Source organism: Schistocerca gregaria, chromosome 5 (genome assembly GCF_023897955.1).
Source record: "Schistocerca gregaria isolate iqSchGreg1 chromosome 5, iqSchGreg1.2, whole genome shotgun sequence".
Lineage (NCBI taxonomy): Eukaryota > Metazoa > Arthropoda > Insecta > Orthoptera > Acrididae > Schistocerca > Schistocerca gregaria.
The window spans coordinates 7,694,324-7,713,320 of NC_064924.1; the positions used below are offsets into that span (position 1 = coordinate 7,694,324).

Genomic DNA, 18,997 nt, shown 5'->3' on the forward strand with positions numbered 1-18,997 from the left:
AATTTCTCAATGGCAATATCTTCTATTCCTTAGATGAATTTTTGAATACAGTAAGTTGTTAATTTCCCCAAACACCACAAAAAAATTAAAAGTATTAAGTGGCATTGAATATTTTGTGTAATGTAATACATTGTATAGACACCTTTTATTAACCTGGCACGTTCCACATCATTACGAAGTGTCGTATTGGTGATCCATGGAACAAGTACTAATCTTATCCAATGTAATCAAAGAAGTCGCTTGTCTTCTGTTCACTGCAATGTGACACGTTACCACGTAGAGCGCTAGCATTGCTGCAGCGTTCTGTCCTCTGTAGTGTTTTCATAAACATTGCCGGTAAATAGCGCTTAACAACGTGAGGCACCCTGAATAGAAAAATATGTTAAGAAGATTGGAGACCTGACCTGAGCTGACCTAACCCAACTCTCTCCTGTAGCAAGGAATCTGAGTGTTACAGTGAGTGTCTTCTGCAGATGTAGCAGTTCTTAATTGAGTATTGTGCTTTGTGATACGAGGATACGCTTCACTGAGCACATACAGAAATGTATGCTCATCCATTCTTAAGAAACTGGTGTACGTCTTGTCGTCCTCCACTATAAGCTCACGTGACAAGTTTTGTTGAATGCTTTTATGGTGTCGTCGTAAGACCCACGGCTTCATCCAGGAACGTTTCTTTTTTTTCCGCCGCTTCTCTTCCGCATGTGCACACAGTGCAGTTGTGGCACATGCAACTGCTGAGGTTAATAACAAGTTGTTGTCGTCACCTATCTTGAGCTTTGACAAAAAATATGATGACAGTGTAATACCACTTTTTAGCGCCACGTCAAAGATCTTTGTCAAATATATTTGATCACATCTTTGATCAGATCTTTGACAAAGAAATCTGATAGTGTAATACCAGCCTAAGCCATGTTTCCGCAGTATCTTTTCTTCCACCAGTGCTGATCTTGCAAGTTTCGCAGGGATGTTTGGAAGGCAGGAGACGAGGTACAGGTGGAAGTAAAACTACGAAGACGGCTCGTGAGTCGATCTTGGGTAGCTGAGTGATGGAGCACTTGCCCGCGAGAGCCAAAGCCCCGAGTTCGCGTCTCCGTCCGGCACACAGTTTTAATCTGGTAGAAAGTTTCGTGTCATCGCACACTCCGATGCAGCGTGAAATTTGCGTCCTGAACACAGTAAGTGTTCCCCTACTCTGCCATGGTAAGTGGCAGTATCGACAGTGGTAAAGCACAGCCGTGTGCATAAATTCGTGTCGATGTTGGCTTACGCAGCGACTGTCTCAATTTTCACGCACTTCTAGCAGCTGTCGATGATTAAGAGGGGAGCTTAATGATACCAGTTCTGTACGACAGAAAGGGCGAGGAGCACCAGGGCCAGGCAGCTGGTGTGGACGGACAACGCGGATCTGCGCCAGAAGCTGGCGTCCAAGGCGAAGCCGCAGGTGGTGGACACGTGGGTGGAGGTGGCCGGCGGCGCGAAGGCGCAGGTGCGGATGTTGCTGCCGCCCGACATGGACACGTCCGGAGCCGAGCAGCGGCCCGCGCTCGTTCACGTGTGAGTAGCCCGCACCACGCACCACGCAGTCTGCTCGCTCTGCGCAATCACAGCCTGAGACAACTTGCCTTCAAAAGCAGTCCCTTCACAGCTGCAGCACCTCAAGTGGCCAGCCCCTTCCCCTCCCCCCTGCCCCCTCACACACACACACACACACACACACACACACACACACACATGCACAGAGAGAGAGAGAGAGCGCACATTCTACATAAAATTAGTTGATGATAGGCTTAACCTTAACATTCCCAGTTGCAAAATTTCGAAGTAAATAGCTGTTATACGCTAATTTCTGTGTGGTTGCAGATGACAAACTGTGAAACAAAGCAACTGCAATAAACGACATAAAAATCTATTAAATCCACAGCATGTCGTAATAAGGTGTATACCAGGTGATCAAAAAGTCAGTCGAATTTTGAAAACTTAATAAACCACGGAATAATGTAGATAGAGAGGTAAAAATTGACACACATGCCTCGAATGACATGGGGTTTAATTAGAACTAAAACAGAAACAAAGTTCACAAAATGTCCGAGAGATGGCGCTGGACAGCAAAACGTTAGTGACTGCTACCGTGACGGGTGAGAGGTACGCCGATATGTTACATAATCGCATCGTCCCCAGCCTGGCTGATACACATCTGATGGAACGTACGATGTTTATGTATGATGGCACTCCACCCCATATTCCTAGACGCGTGAAAGATCTCTTGCGGGCGTCGTTTGGTGATAATCTTCTGCCCAGGTTCCCTAGACCTCAGTCCGTGAGATTATTGGCTTTGGGGTTACCTGAAGTCGCAAGTGTATCGTGATCGGCCGACGTCTCTGGGCATGCTGAAAGACAACATACGACGTCAATGCCTCATCATAACTCCAGACATGCTTTACAGTGCTGTTCACAACATTATTCCTCGACTACAGCTAATGTTGAGGAATGATGGTGGACATATTGAGTATTTCCTGTAAAGAACATCATCTTTGCTTTGTCTTACTTTGTTATGCTAATTATTACTATTCTGATCAGATGAAGCACCATCTGCCGGTCATTTCTTGAATCTTTGTATTTTTTGGTTCTAATAACACCCCATGTCATTCCTAGCATGTGTGTCAATTTGTACCTCTGTATCTACATTATTCCGTGATACTGACTTTTTGATCACCCTATATATAACACCCTATATGTATATAGAAAACGTTGTTTTCCAGATGTACAAACTGTCTTAAGAACTCATTTATGTCGCTACTAGCAGTAAACAGCACCTTTGCTGTTTTATAGAAGTTTATAGAAAGTAGTTGAACACTCTAGCAGTTGCAAAGAAAATAACTTGCTCTAACAAAGCCCTGATTACTTGGGCTGTGCCGCAAGGCTCTGTTCTGGGCCCTTTCCTCTTTCTGCTTTTTATTAATTATCTTCCCCTAAACCTCCTAAAATTTCTCCTATACTATTTCCTGATGATACATTTCTGTTGTTCAATAGCACATCAGTGCAACAAATGAGTGACCAAATATCCGATTCAATGAGAAGGCTGCTTTCTTGGCATCACAGAAATAAACTGTTGTTCAATGAGAATAAAACAGCCCACACGCTCCTCTATCTATCATAAAATCACACCTTACTCAAATGACACCCGTAGTAATACAACGCAATGAAATCAGTTAAGTTGAAGCAACGAAAGTTTTGCGAATGTGTGTGGATAACACTTTGAAGTGGGATGTGCACAGGGATAAAGTACTGAGTAAGCTGAGCAGCCTCTGTTACGCTGTTACAATTCTCAGCCAAACTTTCAACACAGATACATTAGGAACAGTGTACTTTGACTTAGTTCATTCCTTTTTAAAATACAGCATTTCCTTGTGGGGTTATCATACAAAAAATCTTTATAATGCACAAAAGGCTATTAAAGATAATGAAGCAAGAACATCCTAGAGCATCAAAAAAGCCAGTATTCAAAAATTTGAAGCTTTTACTAGTACCCTGTACTTAGATCATGGAAAGTCGTGTTTGTTACAAAACATGTACTCCACAACAATAAACAGGGATATACATAATCACAATACGAGAACAAACTTGATCATTCACTTCTGCCCCAAGCACTAAGTAGATGTCAAACTGGTGTAATAAATCTAGGTACTCAGCTGTACAATAAACTTCTTATGACCATAACAAGTAGTAAAGCTCTATCATTCAGGAAAAACAAAAAGAACTACTTATCACACACTACTATTACTCCACTGATGAGTACTTAAAGGCAAATTTACCTTATCCATCCAAAACTACTTCCCAGAAAAATAAAAATACAAGCTCACTAATCATCAAATAACACATTAAATTTGATTTTACCTATTCTTAATCTGGTTATATATACTGAAATAAACTGCACAGTAAGTCAGTTGTGTCAGGGCTATACAGAAATAAGACTATATGTTCTTACTTACTGCAGTTTCTTCATTCCAATCATGCAATGTAAGCCCTCATACATTACTGTTACTTCATCTTCTGTGCATCCCCATACAAATGTAAACTGTCTCCTATGTGTATTTAGCTTTGTCAGTTTTATGTCAATTACCCATATTAACTGCACCATATGTATATTTAGCTTTTTCGCAATTTTTATGCCTTCATACGTTTAAGCTTATGTATTTAAAATTATTTAACTTTAATACTGTTTCTAGTATGTCTTACAACATTAAACAGTCGCCACACAGCTACTGTAAACCATGTCCTATATCTTTGTACAGTGAACACCACAATATGCCCGGGGCAACAAATAAATAAATAATAAAAAAGTTAAAGATGCTGAACCTCCAGAGAAACACGTCTGGGAAGTATAAATAAAACGAAATTTTTATGCTCTAGGCGGACCCCTCACAAAATCAAACCAAGGAAATTGATATTTGGTTACCAATGAATTTCAAATGTATGAACATATTTTTTTATCACTTGTTAACTTTAACGAGAAAGACGGCAGTCTTCTTTGACATCAACTAATCTTCCATTGTTGAGAGAATAGATAGTGGCTGCCATTCGAGTATTGTTGTCCAAATGTTCATAAGGTAGTCTCTTCCTGTACTTTTTTTTTTTTTTTTTTACAGATGTCTCGAAAAGGAACCTCACACAGTTATTTGGAGTTGAACACGCTTTGCCTTCGAACATCCTGGACCAAAAACGGCATTTTTTTATTTTTTACAAGAGCTTAAGTATTTTCAGAGCTTGAAGAAAGCGATCTGGAAGATAAATAGTTTTGAAAATCTGTCAGTTCAACTCATATTGGAAATTAAAATGCATCACCACCTGAGTACAGCGCTCTTCAGGATTAATCTCTCTAAAATGAGATTTGGCAAACTGCAACATTTCAAATGCTTTTGTAGTCCTGGATACGTTTGTAAATTGAGTCCTCAAATCTGAAAGAGTTTGTTGTTGTAAGGAGATATTGAAGAGCTTTGCTTGTCAGGGTATATTTCAAACAAGCAAAGTGTTTGTGTTCACCTTGGAAGATATTCCCTTTTTCTGTGCTTAATTATTTAAACTCGAAATGAAACTTCGCTCGGTGCTTTATTCCTATCTAATGGTTGGAGCTTTAAGTCTGGTTTATAGCTGACTTACCGTTTCTTTCCTTGGAAAAGAATCAGTTGGGCAAGCCTTTCAATCCCTAAGTGAACCGTTTTGAAGTGACGTTCGCCCTGACCTTTCTTCCCCACTGACACACTTACATGCAGCGCAGTAAACACAGGCATTTGCCCTTCATATGGGTAAAGAAGTCACCAGTTTGCAATTGCGAATCTGAGTGCTAAGTTTTTTGCCATTTACTTAGAACAAACCTAGCTTATCATCAGTAAATCAAACTATCCACAATAGAAAATGTCTAATATACGCACGAAAAACATAGCGTGCGCAAACTCAAGCTAACACACTGGGTGACAAAAGCCATGGGATAACGATGTGATCATATACACATGGCGGAAGTATCGCGTACGCAAGGTATAAACGGGTAATGCGTTTCCGGAGCTCCTATTCGTACTCAGGTTATTCATGTGAAAAAATTACCAACGTGATTACGGTCGCATGACGAGAATTAAGATTTTGAAAACAGAATGGTAGTTGGCGCTAGACGCACGTGGGTGACATTCCATTTTGGAAATCGTTAGGGAATTCAATATTCCGACATACATAGTGTCAAGAATGTGCGGAGAATACCAAATTTCAGGCATCACCTCTCACCGTGAAGAACGCAGTGGATGACGGCGTTTACTTAACGTCGGAGTGCAGCGGTGTTTGCGTAAAGTTGTCAGTGCTAACAGACAGGTAACACTGCAGGTATCAGTGTGGGACGTACGTCGAACGTATTCGTGAGGATAGTGTGGCCAAATTTGACGTTAATGGGCTGCGAAAGCAGATGATCGAATCGAGTTCCCTTGTTAACAGCACAACGTCGCCTACAGCGCCTCTCCTGGGCTCGTTAAAACATCGGATGTATGTCATCCTGAACGGGGTGACTTCAACACAAACAAGCGTAACTTCAGGTGTGCCCCAGGACAGCGTAATAGGTCCGCTGCTTTTTACGGTTTACGTAAACGATCTGGTTGATGGTATTGATAGCGGCATTCGACTGTTTGCCGATGTTGCAGTAGTCTACAGGAAAGTTGTTATCAAATCAATGAGAATTTGCAGAAAATAAACGCGTGGTGTAACTACTGGCAGTTTTCTCTCAATATTAGTATGTGTAACCTATTGCGTATAACAAGGCGAAAATACCCATTAATGTACGAGTACAAAATAAATGCCCGGTCTTTGGAAGCAGTAACATCCGTCAAGTACCTGCGTGTGACTGTTCGAAATGATCTCAAATGGAATGATCAGGTTACAAAAGTAACGGGTAAAGCGAACTCTAGATTGCGGTTTTTTGGTAAAATCCTGAAGCGATGCAGTCCTTCAACAAAGGAAATAGCTTACAATACGTTAGTTCGTCCAGTCTTAGAGTACTGTTCGTCTGTTTGGGACCCCTAGCAGTTGGGTCTGATTCAAGAGATTGAGAAGGTCCAAAGAAGAGCGGCAAGTTTCGTGACTGGTACATTTAGCCATCGCGAGAGCGCTACATAGAAAGTTTGAAGTGGGACACACTTGAAGATAAACGGCGCGCTAAACGGAAGGTGCTGCTCACTAAATTCCGAAATTCGATCTTCGCCGAGGATGTAGAACGTATATTATTTACCACCAACTTTCATATCGCGCAATGATCACCATTCAACGATAAGGGAAATTAGAGCTCGTGCTGAGGCGTTTAGACAGTCATTTTTCCCTCGCGCGACCCGCGAGTGGAACAGAGGGGGAGAGGGGGTGACTTTGGCGCGAATTGTGCCCTCTGCCACACACCGCTTGGTGGCTAACAGAGTACATATGTAGATATGTAGATCTAGCATGGACTCTATACGTCAGGAAAACCGTAACTTGGTCCTATGAGTCCCGATTTCAGCTGGTAAGAGCTTATGGTAGGGTTAGAGTATGGCATAGACCCCACGAAGCCATGGACCTAAGTTGTCAATAGGAGTCTGTGCAAGTTGGTGGTGGCTTCGTAATGATCTAGGCTGTGTTTACTTGGAGATCTGGTCCAACTGAACCGATCATTAAGTGGAAATCGTTATGTTCGGCTACTTGGAGACCATTCGCAGCCATTAATGGACTTCATATTCGCAGACAGTGGAATTTTCATGGATGATAGTGTGCCACGTCACGGGCAACAACTCTTCGCGATTGGTTTGGAGAACATTCTGGACAGTTCGGGCGACTAATATAGCCACCTAGATCGCCCAACATGAATCCCATCGAACATTCATGGGACACATTCGAGAGATCCTTTCGTGCACAAAGTCTTGCAGCGGCAACACTTCGCAATTATTGACGACTGTGCAGGCAGCATGGTTCAATATTTCTTCATGGGACGTCCAACACTTTGTCAATTCAACGCCGAGGAAAGGGGAGTCCGACACGAATTAGGCGGTATGCCATGACTTGGCACCTCAGTATATAACCATCTATGAAACTGACAATCTAGAGTTCTTGACTGATTAGAGCACTTGCGGGGAAGAATCAAGCAGTTGCTTCTTTGACTACGCTCCGAGCTCAGTGGAGCAATCTAGGCTAGCCAACGTGAGTGTTGCTGCGTTCTACCAAAAATGTCCCCGCAAATTACTAGTAGCTCTCGATTGACGGTTTTGCCATCACTGCCGGCCGGGGTGGCCGAGCGGTTCTGGGCGCTACAGTCTGGAACCGCGTGACCGCTACGGTCGCAGGTTAGAATCCTGCCTCGGACATGGATGTGTGTGCTGTCCTTAGGTTAGTTCGGTTTAAGTAGTTCTACGTTCTAGGGGACTGATGACCTTAGACGTTGAGTCCCATAGTGCTCAGAGCCATTTGAACCATTTTGCCATCACTAAGCTACCCTTTAGTAACAGCAGAATGCCATGTTATAAAACAAAAAACTCACCTTTTTGGCAGTGTAATTGTGCGTCCACATGTCATTTTTCTGTTTAACCTTCTTGTGTTTATAATCCCAGCGGCACGAACATCCTTCCATATATTTTGGAGGGCGTGCGTCATAGCACATTGCTTCTCTGGTGAGGAGGGAACCATAAACATTCACTTCATTAAGGCAGAGGCCATCAAAGTTTTTTCATAGTCGGCTAGAGCGGACGAAATGTCGACTGCGGCCTGTATTATCGTCATTTGCAATACTTGCAAGCCAGAAGGAAAGCTCTGTTAGAAAGACAAGAAACTAAGGTCAGCATTCCGTGTTAGCCATTGGTGAGTGGTACACAATACACAAAAACAAAAAGCAACCAACATATGTATTCACTAAAAAAGTTATCGAACAAGACAGATCAGACCTAGTGTGCACAAATCTGAATCCCACAATCAAAGCAGCAAGAAACCTTAGGTTTGCAAGATATCATGACTGTTTGGATTTATTGGGTTATACCATAAGTTCGTAGCGCTTCTTCGTACATTAATAAACACAATAGATAAAGGTAATAGAGTCTTTTTGCCGAGCGGTCTAAGACGCTGGAGTCATGGACTGTGCGGCTGGTCCCGGCGGAGGTTCGAGTCCTCTCTCGGGCATGGGTGTGTGTGTTTGTCCTTAGGATAATTTAGGTTAAGTAATGTGTAGACTTAGGGACTGATGACCTTAGCAGTTAAATTCCATAAGATTTCACAGACATTTGAACGTCTGAACGGAGTCTTTGGTCATCAATAATAGATATTGTCTTTCACTGTTCGCAACAGACTTCCAACGCTGGTGTAACTTTTCGATTCACGTGGTTTTGAGGCGAAGAAACCGTCGAGCCATGTTCGGAGTGCATTTTCATCCGCAAAAAGGAAGTTTCTTGAGCGCTGTTCGATAGAACGGAAAAGTGAAAATCTGAGGGTGGAATATCATGTGAATAAGGTGGTTGCGGAATTATCCCCAAATCAACTCCTGTAGAGTGGTTTTTGTTAGTCTAGCAGAATGCGGGCGGGCGTTGTAGCAGAGTAACATCTCTTCACGCAATCTTTCTGGTCGTTCCTCTTACACTGCGCCTCAAAGACGTCTTAGTTGACTGTAAGTGTCAGCAATGATGGTTACACCTCGGGGAAGTAATTATTTGTGCACCACACCGCCGCAGTTCCATCAGATGCATAACACTATCATTTGTGGGTGCTCTTAGGTCTTCTTACGGGGTGTTGCTGCCTTGCTTAGGCTCAACCAATCCTCTCTCTTCCTTATGTTAGCGTAAATACAGCGTTTCTTGTCACCATAATGATACAGGATAGGAATTGTCGGCGTTGTTCACGAGCCAATTGATGATGGACAGGGAGAGACGCACCTATGTCCACCCACTCTTTTTTATGATTTTGGCTGGGAGCATACGGTGCCCAACACCAAATTTTTGGACCTTTCACATTGAATGTGAACGTCGCACGGTAGTGAAATAGTCACATTCATCACATTTGCCAGTTCACGAGCATGCACACGTGGATCATTGTGGAATAATGCTGTTAATGGGTCTTCATCAAACCCCGAATATCTTCCTGAACGTGGAGAGTCACTAATGTCAAAGCGATTCTCTTTAAAATAAGAAAATCATTTTCTTGCCGTGCTCTGTCCAATGGCATACACGGCCCAAATGTTTCTGGCCACCACCGCTGCTGTCACCCCTCTATCGAACTCAGACAGAAGAATATATTGGAAATGTTCAGATTTGTCCACTTGGCACTCCGTTTTCCAGCAAACACAGCTCAGCTCCTCATCTCCAATGACAATATGTAAACCCATATAGGAACAGTAAATTATAAATGTAAAATTACAATCGGTAAAGAAATCCACAGTAAACGGGATACGAACATCCAAGTGAAAAACGCTCGAACCTACTGCGCGAGCCTAATAATACTGCTGCGTTCAATCAAGCGAATTGCTTTCAAATGTTCATCAGCCAGTGTTATCCGATATTCCTCTTTAACAGACTCCATTTTCGAAAATGTGTGCTCACAGACGTAGATTGTTAAAACACTAATGCCATACCAGTGCCAAATTTCTTGAGTTTCCGGAACTTGGTATCAGGTAAGCGGAGGTAAAAGCCGAAGATCTCCCATGTATAAAGCAGCTTCAAATGTCTGATTACGTAACAGTTCATGAGTTAATGCATTAAATACCTGACGTGTAGCAGGTGAGGGAGAGAAAGCTTAGAAACCATTTGAAATTAAGTTTAAAATTTATTCTAAGTAGCTAAGTGCTGCCATCATGAAACATTGGATGAATATTGACTGCGAAATTTAGGTTCCATTTTAAGCAAAAGGGAGTTTTCAGGCAGCTCAATGCTTATGAAACCTCTCCTGAACTATTAGTCGCGCAGTGACATAATTTTGCAAAATAAAATAAGAAAAAAGAAAAAAATGGCTCTGAGCACTATGGGATATAACAACTAAGGTCATCAGTCCCCTAGACTTAGAACTACTTAAACCTAACTAACCTAAGAACATCACACACTTCCATGCCCGAGGCAGGATTCGAACCTGCGACTGAGGCGCCTAGAACCGCGTGGCCACACTGGCCGGCAATTTTGCAAGTACACTCAGACGCTTACAAGGATACCGTCTGCAAAGTTTGTTTCTTCTCTACTACTGAATCTATTCCCAACAAATTAAAACGTAGTGTCTGATGCTGAATTTTTATTGCTTGAGTAACGAAGTTACAGCATGCATTATTTTGTGACGGTGTGAGCTAGAAAAAGTTGCGAAACGGTTGAAATTATATGTAAAGTTCGTTGGTTGTCGTTACGTACTCTCATTCTCAAATAATGTATGAACGAAGTCCGGATATTTACGTGCTATCTGTTACAGTGACTCCAGGCACACACACACCCACACAGTTTCTAACTGTAATAAACGCATGTTCATAAAGAAACAGAACTCCTTGAACGACTAGAGATGGGACGTTCATCTTAACAGGACACGTACATGCAAGTTTCTTAGAAATGATTAGCATTTCAGTCACCTCGGTTCAGCATGTGTCCTGTTACATAGTAGATAAAGGGTCCGCCATGGGCCCTGATAACTTGTTCCACGCGTGATGGCATCGACGCTTATAGTCCATCAGTGGCAGCCATCCATGCTGCATTCCACTGATTCCAAAACTCATATATTGTGTTACTCATTGAGTTACAGTGCTGCACCTATCGTTTCTCCATATACCACACCTTTTCGATTGGTATCAAGTCTGGCGAGCAGGTGGGCCAGGGCAAAAGGCTGACATGCTGTGTCACCAAGAAGGAACGTGTTCCTGCAACAACTTGTGGTAATGCATTGTCTTGATGAAAAATGGTCTCTGGGGTGTTGTGCAGAAAGGATATGGCTACGGGTCGCGGGACGTCATTCACGTAGGTCACACTAGTCAGAGTGCTCTGGACACGCGCCAACTGTGTTTTAGGTAGTACCCAACAGCAACCCACACCATAAAGCTGGCGCTGTATATCTCGTGCGAATGAAGTGACTGTGATGCCGCTCCCCTTGTCTGCAGTGAATCAAAATTTTTCCTACATTTTCAAACAAACAGAACATGGATTCGTCTGAAAACACTATCTGATGCCACTCCTGTCCCCAGTTACCTCGTTCCATAAACTATTGCCGTCTATCCTGCTTCTGCCCATTCGTCAAATCTAGGAGGAGAAGTGGACAGGGCACACGTAACCTAAGTCTCCTAAGTCGTAATAAACGACGGGCTGTTACCCCTGGTAGTGTACGATGCGTTACACTGTTACAATGTGGTGCCAGAGCAGAGGAGGATGCAGATCTATCTTGTAGTGCCATTCTGATGATGTGTCGATCATTTCGTCGTGGTAGTGGTGGTGGGGTCTTTGTGGTGCGACCTGACCCATCTCGTTGTTTTCTGCGGCCTACTGCCGAAACACTACGTCCCACACGAGTAGCAATTTCCCACACGGATGCATCACATTCTCTCATGTCAATAACGCGCCCTTCTCCATCCTCGCTAATTTCTTACTATGATTCGTGCAAACGTCTGCGAGGTCTCCTGTACATCTACTCAAGTCATACTGGTCCCTTTCTTTCGGTCTATAGCGACAACTAGAGCCGCAGGCACATTTCACCGGAAGGTGGTGTTGGGCCGCGATATCGATATTAACCTTGAATCCGCTGCCCGACATGGTCCAAATGCATTTCTGCAGAATATACTAATGTACATGTCTGGTGAATATGTAAGTCGCGTCTATAAGCGTCCGGGTTGTTCGATTTTTTTCTGAATAGGAGTGTACTTGTCTGACTGTGTTAAACCTTTAGAATAACATTATACCTCTCAATGAGTAGATTATGTCAGCATTTTAAATTCTGGTAGCTTCAAACAGGCCGAACGTTAACGAAGGCGTCAGTATAGAGACGGGGATTAGCGACCACGATGTCGTCATAGCGACTATGGTATAAGTTAATACATCAATCAAGAGACTGAGAGTGCTTTTCTGGAGGAAAGAGCAGGTAAGTAGTTGTTAGCATCTCACTTGGACAATGAACTGACATCATTTAGTTCCGGTATGATGGACGTAGGGAAGTATGGACAAACTTTAAATAGACTGTAAACCGTGTTCTGGAGAAGTATGCGCCTAGCAAATGGGTTAATGACGGGAAAGACCCACGCTATTTAACAACGAAGTTCGGAAAATGCTCAGGAAGCAGAGGCTGTCTGCACTCTAGGTTGAAAAGAGAACGCACGAATGAAGACAGAGAGTAATAGAGATAAGTGCTTCTTTGAAAAGATATACATCTGAAACATATGACTATTAACACCATCATATCTTAGCAAAAGCCCTGGCCGAGAAAATTCTGGTCCTATTTTAAATCGCTAAGCGGGTCTAACGCTTCGGCCCAGTCACTTGTTGACCAGTCTTATGTGCTAGTAGAAGACAGAAAAATAAAAGGTGAAGTTTCAAATTTCGCTTTAAAGAAAGCGTTCAAGTAGAAGAATCGTACAAAAATACAATACCGTCGTTTCACCATCGAACTGATTTCCGCCGCGCCGCCAAGTTAGAGGCGCCATGTCACGGATTGCGCGGCCCTCCAGCCCGAGGTTCGAGTCCTTTCTAGGGCATAGGTATTTTGTGTGTGTATGTGTGTGTGTGTGTGTGTGTGTGTGTGTGTGTGTGTGTGTGTGTGTGTCTGCGTGTGTGTTGTTCTTAGCATAAGTTAAAGTTAATTTAAGTAGTGTGTAAGTCAAGGGACCGATGACCTCAGTAGTTCGGTCCCTTAGGAATTCTTACACCTTTGAACATTTGAACTCACTCCTGTATGGGTGATATTGTAACAAGCATTCCTGGTGTAGATAAGCAACTGAAGGAGTTCAAAACAAATAGTCATCAAGCAACTGGAAAGAAAGACCAGGTGGTTCCTGTACATCAGGGGTAAAAGAATGGACCCGCTTAATTACAGACCAACATCCTTAACATCGGTTTGCTGCAGAATTCTTGAACACATTCTGAGTTCGAATATAATAAATTTATTTGAGACCGACAAGCTTATGTCTACAAATTAGCATGGTTTTAGAAAGCATAGCTCGTGTGAAACTCAGCTTTCCCTTTTCTAGCACGATGATTTGCAAACTGTTGATAAAGGGCAACAGACAGATTCCACATCTGTGCGTTTCCGAAAAGCATGTTACACGGTGCAGACTGTTAACAAAGGTACGAGCGTATGGAATATGTTCCCTAATATGTGTCTCCAAGACTTCTTAAGCAACAGAACCCAGTACAACGTCGTCGACGACGAGTGTTCATCGGAGACAAGGGAACCACCGTAAGCGTCCGAGGGTAGTGTTATAGGACTTGTGTTATTTTCTATATACACTACATATACATGGACAATAATGTGCAGTTGTTTGTTAACGATGCAGTACTATACGGGAAGTTAAGTGAATGTGGGATGATACAAGATGACTTAGACAAAATTTCTAATTAGTGTGACGCATGTCAGCTAGCTATAAATGTATAAAAATGTAAGTAACGTGGATGAGTAGGAAAAACAAACCTCTAAAGTTTGAATAAAGCATTAGTAGTTTGCTGATTGATATAATCACGTCGTTTAAATATCTGGACGTATTGTTGCAAAGCGACACGTAATGAAATGAGTATGTGAGGATTGTTCGGGAAAGACGAATGGTGTACTTCTGTTTATAGGGAGAATTCTAATAAAGTGTGGCTCATCTGTACAGGAGACAGGATATAGGACGGCAGTCCTACCTGTTCTTGAGTACTGCCAGAATGTTTTTGGGATCCCCATCAGATTGGATGAAAGGAAGACATCGAAGTAATTCAGAGACGAGCTGCTACATTTGTGCTCCATGCCTCTAACCGAACGCAAGTATTACGGATATGGTTTAGGAACTAAAACGGAAGTCCCTGGGAAGAGAAGACGACATTCTTTTCATGGAAAACTACTAAAAAAATTTCGAGAACCGGCTTTTGAGGTGGACTCTATTATAATTCTATTGGTGCCAACATATATTTCGTCTAAGCCCCTGAGAAAAAGACCGGAACTAGTGCTCATGTGTGGGCACATAGAAAGTAAGCCGGCCGGTGAAGCCGAGCGGTTCTGGGCACTTCAGTCTGGAACCGCGCGACCGCTACGGTCTCAGGTTCGAATCCTGCCTCGGGCATGGATGTGTGTGATGTCCTTAGGGTAGTTAGGTTTAAGTAGTTCTATGTCCTAGGGGACTGATGACCTCAGATGTTAAATCTCATAGTACTCAGAGCCATAGAAAGTAATTTTTCCCTCGCTCTATTTGCGAGTGGAACAGAAAAGGAAATGGCTGACAGTGTTACAGTTGCCCTCCGGCACGCACCATATGGTAGCTCGCGAAGAACGTAGATGTAGGTTTAAACAGGAGAAATACTGAAGATACATATATTGTTGCTCCTCAGAACCGTTACAGGCGCCTGCAACATGTACTGCGTCCGAGAATAGTCGCTTACCAATATAGATCCACTGCGCTGTTTAGCAGACAACAGCTAGCTGCGAGCTCATATGCATTTTCGTTTGTACTGTGCTGAGGTTATCTTTTTAAATTATTTCTGTGCAATACTTCTCCTGACTCCAAAGAAACGTGATCAAAATTTATAAGTGACTAGCGAACCCGACTATGCTCCACAACTGCTGAATGCAGGGTGACAGTTATTGAACTATATGAAAAAAATAGTTACAGCTTCTGAACTGTTTGCGTTAGGACATTCAAACTGCACGACTGGGTGCGGGGCATGATGGGAATTATTATGCGCATGCATTGTTTGGTTTAGCGACGAAGCGCACTTTCATTTGGATGGGTTCGTCATTTAGCAAAATTGGCGCATTTTCGAGACTGAGAGTCCGCATTTTGAGATCGAGAGGTCTCTTCACCCTCAGTGTGTGACTGTGTGGTGTGCAGTGTCCAGTCACGGAATAGTCAGTGCGATATTCCTTGATGGCACGGTAACTACATCCATGTTTTGGAAGATGATTGCTCCCCATTATACAAAGTGACGCTGATTTCGACAACACGTGGTTTATGTAAGACGGAACTCGACGCCATCAAAGCAGGGAAGTGTTGGGTGTCCTGGAGAAGCACTTCGGGGACGGCATTCTGGCTCTGTGTCAGCCAGAAGCCACTGGCATTGGCCTCGATTCACCGCCACATTCTCCGAATCTGAACACATGCGACTCCTTTCTGTGGAGCTATATTAGAAACCAGGTGTACAGTAATAACCCCAAAACCTTTACTGAGCCGATAACAGCCATTCAGGAGGTCATCAACAGCATCGATGTTCCGACACTTCGGCGGGTCATGCAGAATTCCACTCTTCGTCTGCGCCACATCATCACACATCACGGCAGATTTAGCAAACATGTCACAGCTTAACGGTATCTTTAAAGCACCGGTAATGCGTCGTGGATCCAGATCTTTATAATGTGGGTCAGAGTAGAGCGAATACTTCTGGACTGACATAAAACGTCTGCGACTCATTGTGATCATTCTATATTACACGTGCATAGCAGATGGCTGCACTGGTATACACGGAACGCGAAAAAGGCCATCATTGATGCTGTTCTCGTCTCTTCGCTGCCTCACCCGTATTCGACTTTGCTTCCTTCGCATTATCTCCTAAATTATTACCTCACTCCTTATCTGGTTCCAGCTGGGGCAATATCTCCTGATTCCATTGATTGATTGTCTGAGCTTCTTTGAATTCCAGCCGGCCGGAGTGACCGAGCGGTTCTCGGCGCTACAATCTGGAATTTCAGTAATTCCTTTATTTGTTCATCTTCTTTTATATTTACTGGAATTGTACTATCATATATCGTACCACCTCATGATGAGAGCTGTTCCACAACTGTCGTTAACACTCTGATCTGCTCTGGTCTGGTATGTTATTAACCTCGTCAAGACATAATTGTAGCCCCTTCCTCTAATATGAACAATCCACGTCCAAGTTCTTCATTGAAAGTGACTGGCCCATTGTTAAATGCTGTGATTTGTTCTGCACGTTGTCCTGCCACATACTAACTGATCCAAAATTTATTTGCCAATCCACGACGTATCTTCTTGTTTTTTCTTCTGACCTTCTACTCTCTTTGACAAACGTTTTTCTAACTTCTTTCTAAATTCTTGCACCTGTTCCTGAGTTTCCTTTGTTTCGATGTGCTGAATTTGTTTGCAGTGCTCTTCATTCTCTTTACTTAGTTTTAGAAACTGTTATTAATTATTTTTGCTTTGTGCATTATTCGCTGTATTTTGACTATGTTTTTTATCTAAACTTAATAAAAATCCTTGAATGACAGAAAAATCAAATGCAGTGTATGCAGCGGTAATCAGCTCGCGGCTGGTGAGACTGTGCTCCTTTTCTCGTGCACAGCAGCGGTAGGTTCTGATGTTTCTGGGACGCCATTCCTTGGTTCCCATTAACTACCAAACCGGTTTGTATCCCAGTGCTTCGCGATCCTGACTTATCAGCCTCCTTACTGGTAGATTTCCACAAACCATCGTCCTGTAACTCGCTAATACTAGCCTTCTGATCAATTTACTGTCCGCTCGCTCTCCATGATACCCTTGCTGTCCATGCTTTCCAAATCACTAGCATGTTGCTCCACTACTTACTCTCGCTAAGCTCCTTGCTCTTGTGTGTGTCAGTTTATGCATTTCCTAAAAAGTCTACAAATTTCAATATTCTAAACTTCTTTGAGATATGAACAAAAGATTCTAAAAGTAACATGACACCATTAATTCTGTTACGCAACACACAAAAGCAATTCAGTAACCTCTATAACCAGTGAAACAATCACGCCTTCAAAATATTGTGATACAGATAACGACATTCATAACGTTAAGACGGGATGATACAAACCAAGACAGAACCAGAAGAATGCTGCGAGAAACGTACCTTGATTAGTTACATATGCAAGCAATTTAACTTAATTTTTCTCGAATTTCTGCTGTTTTTTTTTCAAATCTATACCTAAAATTATTTAAAATTTCAAATCAACGAATGGTGATTAGTGAAACTCAATACTTGATGAGATATGAAAAATTGAAGCCAGCGAATCTAGACAGGACTCTGAATTAAATAGGGAGAGAGTTGTAACTGCGGATCAGAATGTCTTAAGTACACGAAACCCTGCGCAGGCGTCGCCAGTTGTTTATGTGAGAGGTCAACTGAGCTTCTGATATACCCGAGTGAATATCAGAATGATTAGCAACGATTGGACTGGCCAGTACTCAGGTCGCTCCGCTTGAGCTCTGATGCATTAAAGTAACTGTAGAGAAACAGATAAATACTAGACCTGGAGTGGCCCTAGCAAAGGTGAGACATGAGTATTGTACCTCATAAAAGATAATACACTGACGGAACAAAATAGCGACACCAAGAAATAACTAATGTAGAGCAATGAAATTTCGGGAATACCGGTTACATATTTAAGGGACTAAAAAGATCACGGATGAATGTAAGCGTGAGATAAGCCATTGCAAACGTGAAATGGTGGTTCATTAATAAATGGTGTCGTCACCAGAATGTTGAACGCAAACGTTCATGCAATGTATTATACATGTGCCGAATGTCAATTTGTGGAATGGAGTTCCATGCCTGTTGCACTTTGTCTTTCAATACAGTGATGGTTAACGCTGGTTGTGGATGATGCTGGACTCGTTCAATGTCTGGAGACCTATGTGGTGACCGAGCAGCCAAAGACAGCATGTTCACATCCCGTAGAGCGTCTTGGGTTACAACAGCGGGGTATGGGGAAGCGTTTTCCTGTTAGAAAATACCCCCTGGAATGCCGTTCATAAATGGCATCACAACAAGCCGAATGACCAGACTGATGTTCAATTTTGCAGTGCTCCTGCTGTCATACTAAATAGCAGCCCAGACGATTACTCCAGGTGTAGGCCGAGAGAGTTCTAGCACGCAGACAGGTTGGTTGCTGGCCTTCAACTGGTCCCCTAACCAACACAGGGCTATCACTGGCACACCGACGCAGAACCACCTCTCATAAGGAAACAGAACAGACCTCCATCCTGCCCTCCAACGAGCTCTACTTCGAAGCCACTGAAGTCGCAAATGGCGGTGGTCAGGGGTCAGTGGAATGCACGTTACACGGCGTCTGGCTCGGAGCCGTCCTTGAAATAAGCGATTGGTAACAAAAAAAAATGGTTCAAATGGCTCTGAGCACTATGGGACTTAACATCTGAGGTCATCAGTCCCCTTGAACTTAGAACTACTTAAACTTAACTAACCTAAGGACATCACACACACCTATGCCCGAGGCAGGATTCGAACCTGCGACCGTAGCAGTCACGCGGTTCCGGACTGAAGCGACTAGAACCGCACGGCCACCGCGGCCGGCTGATTTGTAACAGTTTGCTGTGTTATTGTGGTGCCAA

The 18,997-nt window shown here is 43.0% G+C and overlaps 1 protein-coding gene across 1 annotated transcript in view; it reads left to right on the top strand.

Annotated features, from left to right (window-relative positions):
* The window catches only part of LOC126272661 (venom dipeptidyl peptidase 4-like), a 317,380-nt gene that overhangs the window by 262,090 nt on the left and 36,293 nt on the right, over nucleotides 1-18,997 (top strand). The window contains exon 13 of the mRNA XM_049975673.1: nucleotides 1,353-1,554. Within this exon, the coding sequence (XP_049831630.1) occupies nucleotides 1,353-1,554 (202 nt within the window). The remainder of the gene's footprint in view (nucleotides 1-1,352; nucleotides 1,555-18,997) is intronic.